The 24,497-nt window shown below is 36.5% G+C and overlaps 3 protein-coding genes and 1 pseudogene across 3 annotated transcripts; all 4 read left to right on the top strand.

Annotated features, from left to right (window-relative positions):
- The first annotated feature begins 1,195 nt into the window (after positions 1–1,195).
- On the top strand, positions 1,196–3,155 carry LOC18054888 (cytochrome P450 71D11). Its single transcript, XM_006452491.2, has 2 exons — positions 1,196–2,138; positions 2,284–3,155. The coding sequence occupies exons 1-2, from the start codon at positions 1,230–1,232 to the stop codon at positions 2,887–2,889; spliced, it is 1,515 nt and encodes a 504-aa protein (XP_006452554.1). The 5' UTR covers positions 1,196–1,229; the 3' UTR covers positions 2,890–3,155.
- A 2,540-nt stretch (positions 3,156–5,695) lies between these two features.
- LOC18054887 (cytochrome P450 71D11) lies at positions 5,696–7,517 on the top strand. The gene is made up of 2 exons (XM_006452490.2): positions 5,696–6,643; positions 6,762–7,517. The coding sequence occupies exons 1-2, from the start codon at positions 5,756–5,758 to the stop codon at positions 7,380–7,382; spliced, it is 1,509 nt and encodes a 502-aa protein (XP_006452553.1). The 5' UTR covers positions 5,696–5,755; the 3' UTR covers positions 7,383–7,517.
- A 1,481-nt stretch (positions 7,518–8,998) lies between these two features.
- On the top strand, positions 8,999–13,982 carry LOC18054886 (annotated as a pseudogene).
- Positions 13,983–16,904: 2,922 nt separating this feature from the next.
- LOC18054884 (ABC transporter C family member 3) lies at positions 16,905–23,348 on the top strand. The gene is made up of 11 exons (XM_024178351.1): positions 16,905–19,349; positions 19,481–19,567; positions 19,653–20,297; positions 20,419–20,583; positions 20,951–21,245; positions 21,345–21,559; positions 21,818–22,123; positions 22,209–22,272; positions 22,369–22,608; positions 22,696–22,855; positions 22,933–23,348. The coding sequence occupies exons 1-10, from the start codon at positions 16,932–16,934 to the stop codon at positions 22,818–22,820; spliced, it is 4,560 nt and encodes a 1,519-aa protein (XP_024034119.1). The 5' UTR covers positions 16,905–16,931; the 3' UTR covers positions 22,821–22,855; positions 22,933–23,348.
- Positions 23,349–24,497: the final 1,149 nt, after the last annotated feature.

The raw sequence follows: 24,497 nt of genomic DNA, 5'->3' as shown, positions 1-24,497 counted from the left end.
AACATTGCCAGCAGATAAAAAACAAGTAAGGAAACTCAAGTGCTAAGCAGCCAAATATATATTGATTGACGGAGTATTATATCGACGAGGATATACGTTGCCCTTTCTAAGATGTTTAGATGAGTATGAAGCAAACTACGTGTTGAGGGAGGTACGTGAAGGAATATGTGGAAACCACTTTGAAGCAAGATCTTTGGCCTTCAAAGTTTTAGGATAGGGCTATTTCTGGCCTACGATGTATCAGGATGTAAAAAAAAAAAAGATTGGGTGCAGCAAGAGCTGTGAAGATTTTGCTAATTACCCGATACAACCGCCAGAAAAACTCACCACAATGTTCTCATCAGTGTATATATGGGCAATAATCACTCGATTTGCGTGATTGTTCGGCACACCGAAATACGAGCAAAAGCATTATTCCCATGGCTTATTTCTCTTAGCCCCCTTATCATTTAATTATTTCTGCTTCCCGTATTACCAATATTTCCCAAGTACAAATGGCCGTCTCCACCGTATCCGTGAACAGTACCGTATGTGAACAGTACCGTATACGGGAATAGTACCGTATACGTGAACAGTACCGTATCCCCCCAAGTACGAACCGTCGGCTCTGATACCACTTGTTGTGCGCGGAATGCGGAATCAAGCGCACCAAATAATTACTGAAAAATAAAGGACACAAGAATTTACGTGGTTCGGTAATTAAACCTACATCCACGGAGGCAAGAAAGAATAATTGTTTATTAAACAATGAATAGAATACAATATTTGAGTAACGAATCTCACTTCCCAGAAACCCAAATATACCCAGTACTCTCACACTCTGCAGGAAAGATAAATTCCCCAGACACACTTCTCTCACTTCTCTCAAAAGCTTAGAAACTTATAAGCTTAACAATTTTGGGATTATTTAGAATGGAAGAAGTGCCATCTATTTATAGGAAAATTGTTGGCACTATGCAAAGAATAAAATAATTGAAAATATAATAAATTATTATTATTATTTTCAATACATCCCCTTTGACAAATTTGCCAACTTTCTATTTTTTCTTCAAATGTTTGGTAGCTCTTTGAAAAATTGCCACATGCTTGACAAATTCTCCAAATTTGAATTCAACATTTCGGCTAACCTTGACAAATTGTTAGCAAAATGCAAGTGGCTTTCTTATTTTTCAACAGACATAACAACAGACTATTTCAAAATTCTATCCCCATTGTCCTGTTCATTTCACATGGAGCTTCTAGGGTTGTCTTCGTCCTTGCTCATCCTTCTAGCTATTCTTCTCTCTGCCTTCGCTTTGCTGAAACCAGAGAAGAAATCAGAAACCAATAACAGAATCTCAAATCTACCACCAGGACCTTGGAAATTACCTTTAATAGGAAATTTGCACCAGCTGGCTGGCTCTCTCCCTCATCATCGGCTAAGAGACTTGACCAAGAAATTCGGACCTCTCATGCTCCTACAACTCGGGCAAGTTCCAACCATTATTGTATCTTCCCCAGAAGTTGCCAAAGACGTTATGAAAACCCATGATGTTGTCTTTGCATCCAGGCCTCATTTTCCTGCAGCACAAATCATGTCTTATAATTATCGTGGTATAATCTTTTCAGCATATGGTGATTGTTGGAAACAACTGCGAAAAATCTGTGTGTCTGAGCTTTTGAGCACCAAAAGAGTCCAATCTTTCCAATCAATAAGAGAAGCAGAGGTGTCTGATCTCATTAATTGGATTTCTTCAAAAGCTGGATTAGTTATTAACTTAACGGAGAAGGTTTACTCATTAATGTATGGTATCACTTCAAGGGCAGCCTTTGGAAACAGATCCAGAGACCAAGAAACATTTGTCTCAGTTATAGAGGAAACAACGAAAGTGATCTCAGGTTTTAATATTGCAGATATGTTTCCTTCCATTGGATTGCTTCAGCGGCTTACTGGAAACAAGTCTCAGGTGGAGAAGCTGCTTCAAGAAGCTGACAGAATAGTTGAAAACATTATCAATGATCATAAAAAGCGCAAGGCAACATTGAAGAATTGCAAAACTGGTGATGATGAAGATCTGGTTGATGTTCTGTTGAAAATTCAAGGGCACGGAGATCTTGATTCTTCCTTGACTACAGACAACATCAAAGCAGTAATCTTTGTAAGTAACTATACATTTAATATCATCAATTCCATTTGTCTTTTCATTATGTTGTTTCTTTTAATGTTAACCTAGTGTTTTTTGATAAGATGAATGAGACCATATAACTATCTACAAAAACTCATTTGCATAAACCCCGTTTCAGGACATTTTTGGTGCTGGCAGTGAGACATCTGCTACGACTGTGGACTGGGCAATGTATGAAATGATGAAAAATCCTAGAGTGATGAAGAAAGCACAAGCTGAGGTGAGAGAAGTGTTTAATAGAAAAGGAAAGGTCGATGAAACGGGCATCAATGAAATGAAATACTTGAAGCTGGTTGTCAAAGAGACCCTGAGATTACATCCTTCTGCACCTTTAATTCTAAGAGAATGTGGAGACAGTTGTGAGATTAACGGATTCAACATTCCTGCAAAAGCCAGAGTCATTGTTAATTCATGGGCAACTGGAAGAGATCCCATGTATTGGACTGAACCTGAGAGCTTTATTCCCGAGAGATTCATTGACCATTCTGTTGACTACAAGGGGACTAATTTTGAGTACATCCCATTTGGTGCTGGTAGGAGGATATGCCCTGGAATGTCATTTGGTCTGGCCAGCGTGGAGCTTACACTCGCGATGTTATTATACCATTTCGAATGGAAACTACCAAATGGAATGAAGCATGAGGATTTGGACATGACAGAGGCCTTTGGCGCGACAGTAAGAAGAAAACAAGATCTGTGCATGATTCCTATTCCACACTGTTAAGGAAGCTCACACTTGTAGTGTAGTCAGCAGAGCAGAGGATGATAGTAGCAGGATCAATCAGTTACACATTGATGATGTGGCATGCCACGTCATGCCTGGTGATTATGAAATTATGTGTACACGTGATTGATTAGTTAAAGTTGTTATATTCAGCTTAATATAGTTTGTTAATAGTTTAGTGACTAATAACAGTAATCAAGCTGAGCTTCAGCACTTGTATATAAGAAATAATTCACCACACATTATGTGTGTATTTGATTAATAAAGCATCAGAAGTTTCTCAGATCTATTTCTTAATTCTTTTCACTTTCTCTTATTTTCTAAGTAACCAAACATCTTTTTCAATCTTCAACTCACACCATCCTTCATCTATTGCATAAGAAACTAAAGAATATTTTTTGTAAAAGAGGAGTGCTTCAGAGTGGCTACATGAGCAGAACCATAGAAAAGTATTTTATTTTCTATCATTTATTGCGGAGAGTTATTATTTAAGATTATGGCTAAAGTTTCAGCAAAGACTAATCTATATAAGGTTGAAAGCTCATCCCTAAAATCATCTTCCGTCATTGTAATTGTCAAAGCTTGGGCCTATTCTGCTCTTTGTTAGTTCTTTTATTTTGTCAACTTTCAGCAAACGTAATAGTAAAAATAAAATAATTCTTTATGCAACTTCCTGCAGGAAGTAGTATGTAGATCAGTATTTTGACAGACCTAGATTATATGACAATTAATTAAGTATTAATGTGGTGATAGTGAAAAATAGAAATAATCATACAAAATATACAACAATATACTTGGTTCGGTTTTTTAGTCTACGTCAAGAAGAATATTTCACTATAAAAATAAAGAATACAAGCATTAGAATATTTATCTCACAACCCAAAGTACTAATACACTCAAACTCTCAAATCACTCGAGAACGCTAGATTTAGCTCTCTCAAATGCTAAGGAACTATTTGTCAAGACACTCAAATTTCTCAAATTGTTAGAGAACCTCACTCACATTCCGATGCCTAGCTTCCAGACCCCTCTCTATTTATTGGCAAAGTAAGCTTTCAATTATCAAATAATTCGGGACCAAATCCGCTGAAATAGCCTCCATTTAAGCTCGATAACCTTAGACTTTTATAAGCCACCAAATGAACATGATGATCGTCAACGTGATGAAAAATGAAGCCGAATTTTTCTTGCATGTCATCATGCATGAAATGAAATCAAGGAGCATTTATGGAAGCTTGACTTATTGCTTTCAAATGTTGGCAAAATGGCTATTCGAAAAATGTGAAGAAAGTGGTAAAGAGAGCTTGCTATAAAATGGCCGGTTACTTGTCAACCATTTGCCATAAATGGAAGCTTGACTTATTGCTTTCATTTCATGCATGATGACATACAAGAAAAATTCGGCTTCATTTTTCATCACGTTGACAATCATCATGTTCATTTGGTGGCTTATAAAAGTCAAGATTATCAAGCTTAAATGGAGGCTATTTCAGCTGAATTGATCCCGAATTATTTGATAATTGAAAGCTTACTTTGCCAATTAATAGAGAGAGGTCTGGAAGCTAGGCATCGGAATGTGAGTGAGGTTCTCTAGCAATTTGAGAAATTTGAGTGTCTTGATAAATAGTTATTTAGCATTTGAGAGAGCTAAAGTGTTATATGAGTGATTTGAGAGTTTGAGTGTATTAGAACTTTGGATTGTGAGATAAATATTCTAATACTTGTATTCTTCATTTTTATAGTGAAATATTCTTCTTTTCTCGGTGAATTCTAAATTTACATGAATCGTAAGTGAATAATGACATTCCTACGTTAGCATACCAGCAAATGAAGTTGGAAAAATCCTTGTAATTGTCCTCAAAGGTTCTGATTATAAAAACTCCTAAACCGTTGATGAAAAATCTTTTATTGAATTGTTCTCCGTCTGCAACTTTTATGCATCATTATATCGACATAAAGCAAGGTTTCCGTAAACAAAAATGTTTCCGCGGCATGATTAATTTCCCCGAAAAATATAAGGAGTTTTTTACTTGGGAAGAAAGAATAACAAAATATTGCTGCTTGTGTAAAATGTCCTCTGTTTTGTGCGGTTGGGACAAGATTTTCAATTAAGATTAATGCAATGAACCAGGAGACTAAATTTGAACACATCCCATTTGGTGCTAGTGAGAGGATATGCAGCCCTGGATTGGTATTTGATCTTGCCGCTGTCTAGCTTCTACTTGCAATGTTCTTGTACCATTTTGAATGGGAGCCTTGAGAATTTAATTGAAATTCACCGAGTCCTATGATATGATAGTCCGGAGAAAAGATGATTTTGCACTAGATCCGATTTCCTCATCATCATTTATAAAAAGTAAAATTGATACATATAATCAATATTAAACAATATCAAACTCTAGTAATACTGAAGGACAATACCATAGGTGGATATTTTATAAGATATTTCATTGAATAATCTTGGGTTAATCTGTCCATTGAATCTGCCCCCTGCTTTCTCCTCTGTTCCGGTAGGAGGGACTAGCCATGTGGTAATTGGATAGCAGATCCACTTGCATGTTGCTAGTGGACTACAGAATAGTATTTTGAGTTGTAATAATTGATTTCAGACGCTATGGTTGACTCAATTGAATACTATATCATTATCCAAAATTTTGCCGACAGCCCGACCTCGTGGGTCTGTACATTTTATCTTTAATTTAATTCTCTAAGACAAGAAGTTGGTTTGGAACCCCAGCCATTCACATTAGTTACAGAATCAAGTTGTCGTTGGGCTAAATAATAATGATACGAATTCTCTTTATAACTAACAATTAAAGAAGGGAGAGCTGTAAGCAAGAAATTTGTTCGCTGTATTGATCTAATCATGGAGCTCGAATTTCCCACCTTCCAAATCTTTCTTGCTTTTCTTGTCTTTGTCTTTATCTTGCTGAAACTAGAAAAGACATCCAAAACCAATAACACAACTTCAAATCTCCCTCCAGGCCCAAGGAAGTTACCAGTCATTGGAAATTTGCACCAGCTGGTCGGCTCTCTACCCCATCATGGCTTAAAAGACTTGGCCAAAAAGTATGGACCTCTTATGCACTTACAACTTGGAGAAGTTTCCACCATTGTAGTATCGTCTCCAGAATTCGCCAAACAACTGATGAAAACCCATGATGTTACATTTGCACTAAGGCCTCCTGTCCTAGCAGCAAAAATCATGTCTTATGACAATAGTGGTATAATCTTTTCACCGTATGGTGACTGCTGGAGACAACTACGGAAAATCTGTGTATCTGAGCTTTTAAGTGCCAAAAGAGTGCAATCATTCAGATCAATAAGAGAAGCAGAGGTGTGTAATCTTATTAATTGGATTTCTTCTAATGAAGGATCAGTGATTAACTTAACTGAGAAAGTTTTCTCATTGATGTACGGTATCACTTCCCGGGCAGCCTTTGGCAATAAATCCAGTGAACAAGAAGCATTTGTCTCAGTTATGGAGGAAACAACAAAAGTGATCTCGGGTTTTAATATTGCAGATCTGTTTCCTTCCTTTGAATTGCTTCAATGGGTCACTGGATTCAGGTCTCATGCAGAGAAGCTGCATCAACAAGCTGACAGAATAGTTGAAAGCATTATCAATGATCACAAGAAGTGCGAGACTAAGAATGAAAGCGATCGAGATCTGGTTGATGTTCTCTTGAAAATTCAAGAAGATGGTAATCTTGAATTGCCCTTAAGCACACACAACATCAAAGCAGTAATTTCTGTAAGTAACAAAATCTTATGCCAAGTTTTTGAACATCTTCTTTCCATTGCATACCCGATAGAACTTATATCAGTGTTGTATAATAGTTTAATCTCACGTACATGAACCCCCTTTTCAGGACATCTTTGGTGCTGGCAGTGAGACATCTGCTACAACTGTGGACTGGGCAATGTGTGAAATGATGAAAAATCCTGGAGTGATGAAAAAAGCACAAGCTGAGGTGAGAGAAGTGTTTAATAGAAAAGGAAAGATCGATGAAACGGGCATCAGTGAAATGAAATATTTGAAGCTAGTTGTTAAAGAGACTCTGAGATTACGTCCTTCTGCACCTTTAATTCCAAGAGAATGTGGAGAGAGTTGTGAGATTAACGGATTCAACATTCCTGTGAAAGCCAGAATCATTGTTAATTCATGGGCAACTGGAAGAGATCCCATGTATTGGACCCAGCCCGAGAGCTTTATTCCCGAAAGATTCATTGACCATTCTGTTGACTTCAAGGGGTCTAATTTTGAGTACATCCCGTTTGGTGCTGGTAGGAGGATATGCCCTGGAATGTTGTACGGTCTGGCAAATGTTGAGTTTCCACTCGCGATGTTATTGTACCACTTTGACTGGAAACTCCCAAACGGAATGAACCATGAAGATTTGGAGATGACTGAGACTTTTGGAGTGACAGTTAGAAGAAAACAAGATCTGTGCATGATTCCTACTCCATACCATCATTCATCTGTTGCATAGGCCAAAAATGAAAAGTCGTGGCAATTCTTGTCCAACATGAATAAGTGCTGTAATCTTCATATTCTATTTCATGCAAGGTTTTTCAATGCATCTTCTGCAATTGCTTACCTCAATTGCGCTGTGTTATTTTATATATATATATATTTTTTCACCTCAACTTAGAAAAACAAATGTCCACTGATATAACAAACGCAAAATCATCGCATTCGCTCCCCAGAGAGCCTCGTTTTAAGCCTTCAGCTTATAGCTTTCTCGTTTATGTGCAATTTCCTGGTGGTATATTTTACTTTAGGTACCTTGTGATGCACTTTACTGAATGCTAATAATTCCATCTCAAAGAATTGTATTTTGAAAGTGAATTCCAGTACAAGATTTACGAGGAGCGTTTACCGTGTTATGAATAGATAACATATCAATGATGAAGAACTTCCGGCTGACAGATACACCACAAATAAAATTATTCCAGTAACTAAACTATTGTTTAGTTATTGGTAAAGAAATCACACTCTATTCAATCATTAGTTAGCGTAGAACTCAATTTTTTTTTTTCAACTCAGAAAAAATTAATCCCGTTTGCTAACTACTATTAATTCTTTTTGTCAACCATGACTTGTCTTATTCGCTTATCCCTCAAAAATAGAACTTAATGGTTTGGAATTTTATGAAATAGAATCAGCCATTACAGATACTTGCTGGTCTAATTTTCATTTCACAACTGTTTGGGGGATGTACTTTGACGAGACCAGCCGTGATGAGCAGATAGCTATTAGCAGGGTTCCCACAAACAGGTATATCTTGCAGAAGTCTGGTAGCAGGAGAACAGGAGAAAGAATATTCTGCTCGTCCACGAATGCGCCATCAGCGAGGCTGGCCTCCTACTAATGGTTGAGCCTCCTGCTATGGTTGAGGCGAGGAGACCCGGTCAACGGCAGTTGGCGAGACGTGCACTCCAACATGAGAATCAAGGCACGAAGACCACGCGACCACCCACAATTACGGAAACGGAGCATCCACTTCCGAGAGATGGGAAAGTAATGGGCGTGGATTGAGGGAAGGTCTAAACTCAGGAGAAGCCTATAAAAGGGTGGCCAACGAAGGTAAAAGTGTTAGATTTTTTGAGATTGAAACTAAGAAAAAGAGAGCATTGAATAATCGATACTAAAAACAAGCCTTAAGATTAGTGGCTAAGGTTCCCAGGAAGACAAAACCTTCATATCTGACTTGAGCGTTTGAGGGTTTACGCCGGGAAAACAACCGGCGTACTCTGACTTGTTTCTGTGTATGCAGGGATTTTTGGGGAAGGAGTCATACGAGGAGAGATTCTGATCGTGGTCGAGTTGATCGAGCAAAGATCCTGGTCATAGTCAAGAGGATAACCAGAATCTCGCATCAACAACAACCTCTAGATATATAGTGAAAGAATCTGGAAATGGTATCAACCTTACCAAATTTCTTGTCTGCTTCGATACATTCTGCAGATAGGCAACAAAACCTAAGAGAAAAGGCACGAACTTTGAACGAAAACTTCAAGGCCGGCCACAGGGATATTTATAAGGTACTAATGTAATACATTTTTGTTAACAAACAAGCTAATTCTACTCTAAACTTCACGTCCCATGGATCTTGAACTGCCTCCCTTCTCAATTCTTCTGATCACCTTTCTTCTATTAATCTCCATGGTGCTGAAAAGAGAGAAGAGAATCAAGACCAACGGCAGTACTTCAAATCTCCCTCCAGCGCCATTAAAATTGCCTATTATTGGGAACTTCCACAACCTTGTTGGCTGTCTACCTCATCATGGGCTAAGAGATTTGGCCAAGAAGTATGGACGCCTAATGCACCTGCAACTTGGAGAGCTATCAACTGTTGTTGTTTCTTCTCCAAAATTTGCCAGAGAAGTGATGAAGAGCCACGACATTGTCTTTGTATCTAGGCCTCACAATCTAACAACAAGAATCATATCTTATGATTCTAATGACATAGCCTTCTCACCATATGGAGATTATCGGAAACAACTTCGAAAAATTTGCATATCAGAGCTTTTAAGCCCCAAGCGAGTCCTATCTTACCGATCAATAAGAGAAGAAGATGTGTTTGATTTTATTAATCGGATTGCTTCAAAAGCTGGATCACCAGTTAACCTTACCAATAAAACTTACTCATTGATATACGGTATTACTACAAGGGCAGCATTCGGCAAGAAATGCAAAGACCAAGACTTATTCATTTCTGCTGCAAGAAAAGCTATAACCTCAGCGGCAGAATTACATATTGCAGATCTTTTTCCCTCCATAGAACTGCTTCAAAGCATCACCGGACTCAAATCTAGGGCTAGAGAGGCTGCATCAATAGACTGACATGATATTAGAAAATATTATCAATGAACACAAGAAGAGCAAGAGTATATGCGGATCTGCTTGATGTGCTTTTGAAAGTTCAAGAGCAAGGTGATCTTGAATTTCCCTTTACCACCAATTGCATCAAAGCTGTAATCCTGGTTAGTAATTTAACTTCTTGTATGATGTCTCTGTTCATCCTTAAGAGTTCAGTAAATTCATTTCTCTTTCGGGGTGTGAGCTGAAAAATTCTAGACAAATCAATACTTAGAGTAGATTCGTTGAATGGCTGAGATAAGATTTTTCAGAAATCGTTTTTCAGGACATCTTTACTGCTGGCAGTGAGACATCTGCAACAACTATAGATTGGGCAATGTGCGAAATGATGAAAAATCCAAAACTGATGAAAAAGGCACAGATGGAGGTTAGGGAAGTCTTTAATAGAAAAGGAAAGGTCGATGAATCGGGCATTGAAGAAATGAAATTCTTGAAGCTTGTTATAAGAGAGACGCTACGATTACATCCTCCTGTCCCTATGCTACTTCCTAGAGAATGCAGGGAGAAATGCGAGATTAATGGATTCGAGATACCTACTAAGGCCACACTCATTGTTAATGCATGGGCAATTGGAAGAGATCCAGAATATTGGACAGAACCTGAGAGCTTCATTCCAGAAAGGTTCCTTGATTCTTTTATAGATTATAAGGGAACTAATTTTGAATACATCCCTTTTGGTGCTGGAAGGTGGATTTGCCCTGGAATTACGTTTGGTATGGCCAACGTGGAGCTCCCACTCGCAATGTTGTTGTACCATTTTGACTGGAAACTACCCAATGGAAAGAAACCTGAAGATATGAACATGAGCGAGGCATTTGGTGTGGCAATCAGAAGAAAAGATGACTTGTGCATGATTCCCATTCCTTATCATCCATCACCTGAAGCACAAGCCCAAGGGAAAGAAGTGTAGCAGTTTTAGTTTCATGTCATGTGAGCAATAGTTGTTGCATATGTTGTCCTGAAATTAAATTGCTTTGTCTCCATGTCCAAACCAAAATTTTATATCTTAAATATTCACTAGACGAGTGTAGAATCATTATATATTTAACATTGAGGGGAAAAAAAAGGCGAGAGAGAAAACTTACAGTGATTGTTAGCCTACAGAAAGAGATATCAGCTCTTTCCCACGCTTTCTAACTGTCTTAACAGAAATTTGACTTGGTCAGAATAAGTGACTCACGTGATCCGCACGCGTGAGGACTTAATATCGCTTAACACAAAACCGAGCTGGACTTGTTTGATTAAATTGCAAAGTATCAAAGCTGAAGACGATGACGTTTAAGGCTTTGCTTTGATTTACAAACTAGAGCCGGCCCATGAAAATGTTGCCATTTAGATATTGGCAATCTGGACCTTCCGTATGGCACATTCCAATACAAACACTGTCATTCAGATGATGGCACTCTGGAAAAAAACACGCATACTTCAAAATTGGTAAATATACTAATAGAGTAACAGGCATGATTACAAAATCTCAATGTTGTTAAAAAATTATCACATCATATCATATGATATGTTTGTAAAGCAAAGGTAGTTTTGAGTTGCAACAATTTTTGGTGCTGCTTGTGCTCATGAACTGTAAGAATAATAATAACAATAACAAGTCAACAACAAGAGCAATGAAGATAATAACTACAAACAACAATAATAATGATAATAACAAGAATAACTATGACAGTAAATGACAATAGCAACTAATAATCATCGTCATTATTGATTCTTTTAACATTACCTTCCCACAACATTAGCTGTCACCTAAATTTTCAATTTCTACATCCTCATGGAGCTTCAATTTCCATCTTTCATCCTCATCTCTAGTTTGCTTCTTTTCTTGTTCAAGGTTGCCAAGATATTACAACAATCACTAGCCACCAAAAGTACAAGCCAAAAGCTGCCCCCGGGGCCATGGAGACTGCCCCTTATAGGAAATTTGCACCAGCTGGTTGCTTCTCTCCCTCATCACAGCCTAAGAGACTTGACCCAAAAACATGGACCTTTGATGCACCTAAAGCTTGGAGAAGTTTCAACCATCGTAGTTTCTTCACAGGAGATTGCCAAAGAGGTTCTGAAAACACATGATCTCGTCTTTGCTCAAAGGCCTTTGCTTGTTTCCGCCAAGTTCACCTCTTATGATTATACAAATATTGGCCTGGCCCCATATGGCAGTTATTGGAGACAGCTACGAAGAATTTGCACCGTGGAGCTCTTAAGTACAAAACGTGTCCAATCATTTCGATCAATTAGGGAAGAGGAAGTGTCAAATCTCATCAAAACAGTACGTTCAAATGAAGGATCGGTGATCAATCTCAGGGAGAAAATTTTTACAATGACATTTGGGATAACAGCTAGGGCGGCCTTTGGCAAGAAATGCAAAGATCAAGAAGTGTTCATATCCGTTGTCAAGGAATTCATAAAGATAATGTCAGGTTTTTCTATTTCTGATCTGTACCCTTCTATCAAATTGCTCCAGGAGATAAGTGGAGTGAGGCGGAAACTTAAGAAGCTGCATCTCGAGAGCGACAGAATATTCGGAGAAATCCTTGATGAGCATAAGGAGAAAAGAACAAAAACAGCGCAAGCAGAAGCAGAGGAAGATCCAATTGATGTTTTTATGAACCTTCAGCAAAACGGTGACCTCGAATTCCCCCTAACTGACAACAACATTAAAGCAGTCATCTGGGTTAGTATGTTTATTGTTGGAAATTTTCAAAATAATTGTGTCTTATGGTAAAGACATGTCCTATTAATTGTGCCTTATAGAAAAGGTACCTTTCACTAAAGACTTGTCTAATTAAATGATGTCTTGTTGTAAGGACATGTCCATTTAATTGTGTCTTGTAGAAAAGGTATCCTTTTACTAAATGATATAACTTTTCATGGCAACATTTCACTTAGAGATGCATCATTTCATGGTGACATTTCATTTGAAATGGTGATGGTTCAATTTAGACCATTGATTAAAATCAAATCTAGATCCAATGGCCATGAATGAAGGGGTATCATGAAAGATGATAACCCAAATGAGGGGACACAAGTATATCTATAAATAGGGGTCATGTTTAAGCCATTTAGACATGAAATGAATGATCCTACACCACTCTTTTCTTAGCATTCATTTCTAGTACGAATCACAACACAAAACACCCATTTCTTTTGTGCATTCACATTCCAATATATTGTTTTCTGCAGGAACAATATATTGTTTCTTGGTAGGCTTGCAACATTCAAGAGTATTCTAGTTTGCTTTCGTCGATGCACAACGCAAGCAAACAAACAAGTGCTTCATTGTATCCTGGAGGCGTATTTGCTTAACCCATGTGCATCACTCAATTGGTGGGGGCAAATAACGTCTTAAGGAAAGCGACATTTGTAACGTGCCTTGAAGCACACAAAATTTCTGCAGTTTCTTCCTACATATAGAGTTAGTTGTAAACACATTATTTTACATAATAAAGTTCCACCATTATTGTTGTATTTCTCTACATTTGTCATTCCCCACAAAATTTACCACCAACATTTATTACTTTCCAAAAAAAATGTAAAAAAAAAAAGATAAAAAGATAAAAATGACTAAAAATGATGGGGATTAACTGTTTTTCAGGATATCTTTGTAGCTGGGAGTGACACATCATCCACTAGTGTAGAATGGGCAATGGCAGAAATGCTCAAGAACCCCAGGATTCTGAAAGAAGCACAAGCTGAGGTAAGAAGAGTCTTTAAGGGAAAAGAAAATGTTAATGAAGCTGCCATTCATGAATTAAAGTTCTTGAAATTAGTAGTCAAAGAAACGTTAAGGCTACATCCTCCAGCTCCTCTTTTACTTCCGAGAGAAAGCAGAGAGAGTTGCGAGATTAATGGATACGCAATTCCTGAAAATACTAGAATCATAGTTAATGCATGGGCGATTGGAAGAGATCCGAGTTATTGGAGTGAAGCTGAGGCACTTTATCCTGAAAGATTTCTGAATAGCTCCATTGATTATAGGGGCAAAGATTTTGAATACATTCCGTTTGGTGCTGGAAGAAGGATATGTCCAGGCATAACATTTGCGATACCAAATATTGAGCTACCATTGGCGCAACTGTTGTTTCATTTTGATTGGAAACTTCCAAATGGAATGAAGCAAGACCATTTAGACATGAGTGAGGTCTTTGGTCTCACTATAAGAAGGAAAAATGACCTCCTGTTGATTCCGGTGCCTCATTGATAATCGTCCTTTTAATTTCTCCAATATTGTTGAATAAGACCATCATCAAGAGGTCTAGTACTTGCTTACGAATTAATAAATGAATTCCTCTGTGTACTTGTAAAGTAGATGTTCTTTTAGTAGCCTGGAACTAAAATATCAATACCCACCCCTACTTAGTTATTTATTTAAAAGTTTATATTACATATAAAGTACTTCTCTAGCACAGAAACTTGTAATTTTTAAAATGTTGATTTGATCACAATAGTATCAAATGCTTTTATATCATTATAAAATGATTTTTCAGTAACTTACGGCGGTGCAAGAATATTTGACACCATTGTGAAACCCCAAATTTATATATTAAAAAATATGGGTGTTCATACCTAAAAATAATTAATTACGTATATACACATAAATTGTCAAATACATAGACCATAGTAGCTACCCATAAACTTAAGTTTATATTACATATATATGTTATAGTCTATAAAATTATGAGTTTGGTAAATAATCCAAATCACATTTAATTTCTCTAAATAAGGGAGATTGTCACATTCCTTATAGAGTTTTTAGTGTTTACCACTTACTCTTCTGCAAATTTTATAATAAGTTAGGCGTTGATGTTAAAACTTTTATTAAAAAAGACACCCCAATTCTCAACCACAAAACATTAGTTTTTTTTTTAAATAGAACAACGAGAAATTATAAAAACAGTAAAGAAGAGCACCCTTTTTTTTTAATGGTGATATTTGACCCCTCAATTTCTCTCACCAATCTCCACTATTCAATTAACAAATTATTCTTATTTAAAATAAAAATTAATTAAAAAGAAAATAATTCCAAGTACCCTAGCCACCTTCCACCATCATTGTCATCACCTCAAGCCACTATTCATTATCATTCATTCCAATCTCAATCGCTTTATTACTAACCCATTTCAATTAATCTATAATTTCTTGATTCGTATACTAAAATTATTTTTTTCCTTTTTTCATTTGATATTATTTTGATTTTGATACTATTATATCAATCTCCCTAAAATCAATTTAAATAAGCGAGGGGCTTTGGTTTACAACTATTAGGAAATTTATCAATCGACAACTATGGGCTAGTGGTATGGTGGCTTGAAGTAGTGAAAGTGGTAGTAAAAGATGGTTGTGGTAGATATTAATATCTTGATAGCATTCTAAAATTTTATTTGTTTTTTAATTATTTTTTATTGTTAAACAAGGATAATTGTAGAAATAACTAATATCAATTAGAAAGTGGGTACTTATAAGAGAAATTGAGTTGGTCAATTACCACTATTCTTTGTTCTTTTAATTAATATTATATATAATGTACAATTAATAAGTATATAATTTAATAGAAATAGGAGAACGTAGAATGGGGAGCCCCACTTCTATACACAAATTTTGACACAAGATGTTACTCGTTAAATCACAATAATTTTGATGGCGAAAATTATCACCGATAAGGATTATTTTATAAAGAAATAGAGTCAACTAATGGACACAACAATCTTCCTATCGATCCTCGTATTACCACTGTAAAATTTTATCTTGTAAACGCAGCTTACTGTGGTTCTTAAACCGAATATACTGTTTTGTTCTCATTGAAATAGGGTAGTAACGACGGGGTATTCTCAAAATTATTTAGTAGGTGATACTATAGAACTTGTGAGCTGTTGATCATTAAAGTTTGAGGCATTTGGTAAAACAATTTCGGCATGCCCTTGCTTGAAACATATTAGCTAGCCATTGTTATGAATTCTGAAACCAGGCCTAGCCGAGTGCAATATTGAGCATGAACATTCAGGAAACAAAATTGAATATAAAAATTACTTTTTCAACGATTATAACAATATTTGACGAAGTACCTTTCGACAAAATAGTTAAGGATAGTTGCGGAAATATGAAGCTTTGGTCCTGATCCTTTGGGTGAAAAATAGGGAAAGAAAAAGGATAATTTTTTTTACCTTGTTATTTAATTTTCTGATATATAAAAATAACAAAAGGAGACAGCATGGCTGGAAGAAGAGAGAGTGAATATATGAAGATCCGTTAAGTGTCAATAGGAGAGAAAATATGAGTGTTAATAATAGTTGTGGGATACATTATTAACTGACTTTGTTTATTCAAAAATTAATCCCTATAAAAAATAATCTTAGCCATTAAAATTATTGAGATTAACAGTACAATTTTATGTCAAAATTTGTATATCAAAAGAGGGGCTTTCGATGTCACCCCACATAAATAAGTTACATTTAAGGTATAAAGCCGAACATATAAAGGTCAATAGAAACTTAAAAGTAATATAATAATAAATTCTCACAATTATACTGGAAGACTCAAATCCTTCACAGCTTCAAGGATGAAGAGAGGAGGTGCCACCCATTTCTAACTATAAGATAAACTATAAATAATCACAAATAATAGATTTAAAAAAAATCTAAATATATTAGAGGTAGAGAAAATTTCGTGTGAAAATATTGTGAATTTAGGAAAAAAATTTAATCATTATTATTTCTGCCAATCATAAATAACCCTTCTCGATTTTCTTAACTTGAAGAAAATTGTCAAAATTATCATATCAACTTTCTTAACTGAACAAGCTTAGGAAAGATAAACATAGTCATCAAAAAAACTTATATTTATGTAAACAAATATGGTAGATATAGACGCGGCAAACATAGCTATATATAGACATATTCGTGGCAAAATCATGTCTGCGGCACCTAAGCAAAGCTCCTTCTTGTACGTGTCTCTCACAGTCCACGCCTTCCCTGGAAAGACGCCATTGTATTAATTTGCGCCCCTTTAGCTGTCGTCCGAAACTCCGGTCCCGGCCAGCAATCCCTTCTTGGCGTCTTTGACTCCCTCTCTGTTATATATATATATATATATATATATATAATTGCAAATAACAGAAAAAGGATCTTTTACTTCTCAGACATCAGCCAGAATCATGGAGCTTTTTGATTCATCAAAGCATGTTTTGTCAACTTTCTTCACATTCTCATCATCTTCACTAATAATGCTTTTAGGTGCTGATTTTCTTCTTAAACCAATTTTCCTACGTTGGTTTTCCTGTTCATTGCATTTAGTTTTGCTAGTTGGGCTGCTTGTCTCGTGGGGTTGGAACAAAATAAAAACTGGTGAAGGTGATCATAATGGAGGTTCGAGGGAGATGTTCAAGAACAAGAAGGCTTTGTGGTACAAGCTGACTTTGGCTTGTTGTTTTGGTGTTTCATTGTTTAATATTGTGTTCTCTTTGCTGAGTTACTTTTATTGGTATGAAAACGGCTGGTCTGATTATCAACTGGTGACCCTTTTGGATTTTGGGGTTAAAACACTTGGCTGGAGTGCAATTTGTGTTTGTTTGCATACCGTATTTCTTAATTCAAGGCAACCAAAGTTACCAATTTTGTTGAAACTTTGGTGGGCCTTTTATGTGTTTATCTCATGCTACTGTCTAATTGTTGACATTGTTCTATGCGAAAAACAAGTATCTTTGCAAATTCAGTACTTAATATCAGATGTTGCATCCGCTATGACTGGATTGTTTCTATGTTTTGTGGGAATTTTGAGTAAAATTGAGGGTGAAGATGCCCTTCTCCTTCGAGAACCCCTATTGAAAGCTGATTCTAATGAAATTGATGGTACAGTGCCATCAATCAAGTCCGAAGGGGCTGATAAATTGACACCTTATTCAAGAGCTGGTGTACTTAGTGTTATTACTTACTCATGGATAAATTCTCTAATTGCTCTTGGCAATAAGAAAACCTTAGACCTCGAGGATGTTCCTCAGTTAGATAGTGGTGATAGCGTGAGTGGGGCCTTTGCTAATTTTAAAAATAAGCTTGAGACTGAAGGTGGTGTGGGGAGTGGACTCACAACAGTGAAGCTGATCAAAGCAATGTTCTGCTCAGTTTGGAAAGATGTTCTTGTTACAGGTTTTTTAACTGTTCTGTACACTTTGGCCTCGTATGTTGGCCCTTATCTCATTGACACTTTCGTTCAATATCTCAATGGAAGGCGGGATTTTGAAAATGAGGGGTATGTTTTAGTTTCTGCCTTTTGTGTTGCTAAGCTTGTGGAGTGCCTCTGCCAGAGGTTCCGGGTTTTCCGGTTGCAACAGCTTGGAATTAGGATGCGAGCAGCACTTATTGCAATGATATACAATAAAGGTTTAACACTTTCATCTCAAGCAAAGCAAGGCCAAAGTAGTGGGGAAATCATTAATTTCATGACTGTTGATGCTGAGAGGGTTGCTGACTTCAGTTGGTATATTCATGATCCTTGGTTAGTCCTCTTTGAAGTTGCTTTGTCCATTTTAATCTTGTACAAGAACCTTGGGATAGCATCATTGGCAGCTCTTTTCGGAACGGTAATTGTTATGCTGGTAAATATTCCTTTGGGTAGAGTGCAAGAGAACTTTCAAGACAAGTTGATGAAATCAAAAGATGAAAGAATGAAGGCAACTTCGGAGATTTTAAGGAACATGAGAATTCTCAAGCTTCAGGGATGGGAAATGAAGTTTCTTTCTAAGATTATTAATCTCAGAAAGAGAGAGACTGGATGGCTGAAAAAGTATGTTTACACTTCAGCCATAGGTTCATTTGTTTTTTGGGGTGCTCCCACTTTTGTGTCAGTGGCCACATTTGGAACATGTATCCTTTTAAATGTCCCACTTGAGTCTGGAAAGATGCTATCTGCAATTGCAACATTCAGGCTTCTTCAAGTACCAATATATAATCTTCCCGACGTAATTTCAATGATAATTCAGACAAAGGTTTCACTCCAAAGAATTGCCTCTTTCTTTTGTCTTGATGATTTGCAGCCTGATCTTGTTGAGAAGCAACCAAGTGGTAGTTCTGAAACAGCAATTGAGATAGTTGATGGGAATTTTTCCTGGGATATTTCTTCACATAATCCAACGTTGAAACATATAAACTTGAAAGTGTTTCACGGCATGAGGGTTGCAGTTTGTGGTACTGTTGGCTCTGGCAAATCAAGCTTGCTTTCTTGTATTTTGGGAGAAGTACCCAAGATATCTGGTACCCTGAAGTTGTGTGGTACAAAGGCCTATGTGGCACAGTCGCCTTGGATACAGAGTGGCAAGATTGAAGATAACATTTTATTTGGAAAGGAGATGGACAGGGAAAGGTACAACGCAGTGCTTGATGCGTGTTCCCTGAAGAAGGACTTGGAAATCCTGTCATTTGGTGATCAGACAGTTATAGGAGAGAGAGGAATCAACTTGAGTGGAGGACAGAAACAAAGAATACAAATTGCACGTGCTCTTTATCAAGATTCTGATATCTATCTGTTTGATGATCCTTTTAGTGCTGTGGATGCTCATACAGGATCTCACCTCTTTCAGGTAAATCTATTCTGAATCCAATAATATTAACAATTGTGAAAGTTTCTCTTCGTAGTATAGTCTGCCATGCTCTTCATAAGTCCTTAGTTTTAATGGCACCTCACTTACCTTTTGTGTAATATTTTTTTCAGGAAGTTTTGTTGGGCCTTTTGAGTTCTAAAACTGTATTATATGTTACTCATCAAGTGGAATTCTTACCTGCTGCCGATCTGATCTTGGTAAGAAATATTAAATATGATTTCTTTTCCTATTGGCATCCATTTCCTGTAATATCCCATAACTGTCCTCATACCTTATGTTTAGGTAATGAAAGATGGAAAGATCACACAAGCTGGAAAGTATAACGATCTAATAAACTCAGGAACTGATTTCATGGAACTTGTGGGTGCACATGAGCAAGCTTTATTGGCACTTGGTTCCATTGAGGGAAGGCCTGCTTCTGAAAGAGCAAGTGGAGAGAATGGCGGTACAGTTATTGCTAATAGGATTGTCAAGGAAGTAGAAAATAACAAAGGGCAGAATGATAAAGCTGATGAAGTAGCAGTGTCAAAAGGTCAGCTTGTACAAGAAGAAGAGAGAGAGAAAGGTAAAGTCGGGTTTTCAGTATACTGGAAATATATCACCACAGCATTTGGAGGAGCTCTTGTGCCCTTCATATTGCTAGCACAGACGCTTTTTCAGATCCTTCAAATTGCCAGCAATTATTGGATTGTTTGGGCAACTCCAGGTACAAAGGATGTAAAACCTGTAGTTGCAGGCTCTACACTATTAATTGTTTATGTAGCTTTGGCTGTTGGAAGTTCTTTTTGCGTCCTTGCTAGATCCACACTTCTTGCAACAGCTGGGTACAAAACAGCCACACTGCTCTTTAATGAAATGCATTTTTGCATTTTCCGTGCCCCAATGTCATTCTTTGATGCAACCCCAAGTGGAAGAATTATAAATAGAGTGAGTTCTTAGCCATTGAACTTCAATTGGTAAATCAACATTGGCATCTCTTAATTTTTTTTGAAAAAACAAGATAATATCAATAAGTGTTTGCTTAATCAATTTTGCTTTTCCCTTCTAGGCTTCTACTGACCAAAGTGCTGCTGATTTGGGCATTCCTTCTCTTGTTGGGGCCTATGCCTTCTCAATAATCCGAATTCTTGGAACCATTGCAGTAATGTCTCAGGTTGCGTGGCAGGTTTTTATTGTTTTTGTCCCAGCAGTTGGTAGCTGCATCTGGTATCAGGTAATCATTGTCCTCTTTGCAACTCTTTATAAGCTATGTGCGCATCATAACCTTGGGACATCAAAATTTCAGGCCAAATATTTGATACCACCTGCTGCTTTTTGTATTCTATTTTATTGTTTTAATTATTTCCATTTTAATATTATATTTTTTTATGAGACATCTTATGTTACTTGCAATTAAAGGACCATATTTTCTCTTATTGAATGTAAACTAGTGTTGCTCCTAATTTTTATCATGTTCTTGGTCCTTTTTTTATTGCTTTTTGTGTTAATACACTGTGACTACATTTAGTCTTGCACTCATTGAATAACATAGTGTACCAATTTTGGAACAGAAGTTTTCTAACTATTTCGGGTATATGCAGCAATATTACATATCTTCAGCGCGAGAACTTTCACGGTTGGTTGGAGTATGCAAAGCTCCAGTGATACAACATTTTGCAGAAACTGTTTCAGGGTCAACAACTATCAGGAGCTTTGACCAAGAGTCAAGGTTTAGAGACAGAAATATGAAACTGATGGATGAATATTCCCGGCCAACATTTCATATTGCTGCTGCCATGGAATGGCTAGGCTTGCGCTTGGATATGTTGTCTTCCATCACATTCGCCTTCACTTTGGTCTTCTTAATCTCTATTCCAAAGGGATTTATTGATCCTGGTTAGTTGTTCACATATGGTATCATTGATTATTCTTCTTGCAATTTGAAGTAATAGTTAAGCAAGAAACAAGCTTATTTTTTCTTTTCCTTTTCTGAAGCAATTGCTGGCTTAGCTGTGACATATGGGCTCACCCTAAATACTTTACTAGCTACATTAATATGGTTTGCTTGCGATCTGGAGAATAAGATTATATCAGTCGAGAGAATTTTTCAGTATACATGTATTCCTAGTGAGCCCCCTCTTGCAATCGAAGAAAGTCGCCCGAATGATTCTTGGCCATCACATGGAAAGATTGACCTGCTTGATCTCCAGGTAAGTTTACTTGCTTAATGAGTTTTCGGTATGTTTGGCCTTGTTGTACTTCTGCTTCAGTTTCAATGCACATCAACTAAACTGTTTGGAAAACATCCACTCTACTGGTCATACAAACTACCCACAAAGCATATAGCTTTGACCACGAGTAACTCCATTCTACAACAGTTATGGAGTAAAATGCCATGGCATCTTCATCCCCAACACTCCCTTAGCCTTTATCATTTTTACATATCAATTATCGCGGTTGTGATGTAGGTCCGCTATGCACCACAAATGCCCCTTGTTTTGCAAGGTATCTCATGCACTTTCCCCGGAGGGGAGAAAACTGGCATTGTAGGGAGAACAGGAAGTGGTAAATCAACTCTCATTCAAACACTGTTCCGGATTGTTGAACCTGCTGCTGGTCAGATTCTGATCGATGGCATTGATATCTCATTAATTGGACTACATGATTTGCGATCAAGACTAAGCATTATTCCCCAGGATCCTGTCATGTTTGAAGGGACTGTTCGAAGCAATCTAGACCCTCTTGAAGAGTCTACGGATGAGCAAATTTGGGAGGTAGGCAGAAGCTTATGCAGTGTTTTCAGGCTTGCAATTGGTGATGGAAGTTGGATTGTGCTAAAATTTCTTTAAATGGTTTTAGGCTCTGGATAAATGCCAACTTGGAGATGAAGTTAGGAAGAAGGAGGGGAAGCTAGATTCAAAAGGTCCGTCTTTCTCCCTAGTCTGTTATATGTAGTGATTTTTTGCAAATATTTTTGTGGCTAGAGTTTCCATTATCTTTTTTCATTTGAATGCTGCAGTTACTGAGAATGGAGAGAACTGGAGTATGGGCCAGAGGCAACTGGTCTGTCTTGGCCGTGTGCTACTCAAGCGAAGTAAAATCTTGATGCTTGATGAAGCAACTGCATCCGTTGACACTGCTACTGATAATCTGATCCAGCAAACTCTTCGGCAGCACTTTTCTGACTGCACAGTCCTAACCATTGCCCATCGGATAACTTCTGTTATTGACAGTGATTTGGTTCTGCTTCTAAATCATGGTTAGTGTGTCCAATTAATTCATATATGCTTTCTTTTGTAGCATGCTCATCATCAGATGTAAGTAACATTTCGAGCCCTTGTTGCAGGGCTTATCGTGGAGTTTGATAACCCAGCAAATTTGCTAGAGAACAAATCATCGTCTTTTTCACAACTTGTTGCAGAGTACACTCTCAGGTCGAGTTCCAGTTTTGAGAATTTAGCTGGGAATTGAAGGCCATACCTTATACCATTGCACAATTAAGTGAGGTAAGTTACTTGATGACTAAGTAACTTTAAGTTACAGGTTCATTTTGACATTATTGTTAATGTATTTATGGATTCAGTTTGTGTGTACTACTTGACTTAGACTTCCGATTCTGATATTGCATTCCTCCAGCAGAATCAAATGTTCATAATGGCAAAAATAGTTTCTTCCCCAGAGTCCAGAGATTTCTAAAAGAGGTTCCAAAAATCATGACATTATTTTTTGCTTGTATGCTCTCTCCTCCTCCTACCTGACTCATCGTATCATCGTAAATGATTGACTTTGCACCAAGTGGCATTTATCTGAAACATCTGCGAATATTTTGCAAGTTAGGAGCTGTTGAGTACCACAAAGAATGCAATCATTGGGATCAAACAAGGTAGAAGAACTGTCAAAGTTGATCGAGAGAATGTATTCGAATGAAGGAACCGGGTCTGGTTAATCTCATTGACATTTTTTGCTTGGACCCTGTAGCAACCAATGCGAAGATAGAGAATCATCCATATATGTTTTGTAATCATAATTATCATAGCTTCATGTTTCTCCATTAGGATTTAGAATTACATGAAGTTAAGTTTTAATTTTGGCAATTTCAAGCACTTTTTTTTAAAAAAAAAATTATTAGGATATTGTGATGCTCATCGTTATTAACTAGTTATTAACAACTCCTTAAAGTTCATAATTTTATAAATACAAATGTCTGCATAACAGAGCGATTCTAGATTTCAAAGCATTTACTAGAGAATATTTATTCTCACTTAAAAACAAAAGATAATTGTATATATAGAGAGAGAAAAAGAAAAGAAAAGAAAAGAAAGCAAGCCGTGACCAATTATAAAATGAAAGTCTCAAGGTAATGATACCGAAATTGAGGTGTATATATATATATATATATATATCAAACCACTCAACCTACATTATAAAAATTTACCCTAGCAAACTTTTATAAAAACTTTATCAATCAAAAAGTAAAATAGTCACAAGAGATGATCATTCATAGCTAAGAGAACCAAATATTTGGACCAATTCCAAGAGCCCTCATATAAATTCTTATGAGTGTAAAGTGGTGAATATCCCACAAAGTCAAAGCATCATTACAGAAAAAGGTCATGGTCTTTAACCACTGCAAAACAATTACGTCGTCGAGCATGCAGGAGTATTATCGCAGAGGTTGAAAAGCTATATCCTAATTAATTGCTCATGGTCGAACAAAATATTGCACAACTCTTCTATGAGAAAACATTGCAGATTTCCTTATTTTTATTAAAGAGCTCCAATTTGTTTCTAACACATATTTTTCAGCAAAAACGATAGTTACACCCCTAAATTTTGAAAAAAAATAAAAATAGTTATGAACTCCTCAAGTTTTCAATAGAGGATAATAAGAGGCCTTTTGATTATTATATTCTTTATAATAAAAAAAATTAATTTTAATATTTTATAATAAATAAAAATATAACATTAAGTAAATATATATATATATATATATATATATATATAATATCAATATTTTATAAAATAATTTTAATATTATTAATATTCGACATATGCTTTGTTAATATTGTGACCCAAATATTTATTTAAGATCTTCATAACAATAAAATACAAATATATTATAAAATGCACACATTCGCAATGCGGAAA

Source organism: Citrus clementina, unplaced genomic scaffold (genome assembly GCF_000493195.1).
Source record: "Citrus clementina cultivar Clemenules unplaced genomic scaffold, Citrus_clementina_v1.0 scaffold_1, whole genome shotgun sequence".
Lineage (NCBI taxonomy): Eukaryota > Viridiplantae > Streptophyta > Magnoliopsida > Sapindales > Rutaceae > Citrus > Citrus x clementina.
Note: the sequence above shows the minus strand (reverse complement) of the source record. Positions and strands in the feature narration are given on the sequence as shown.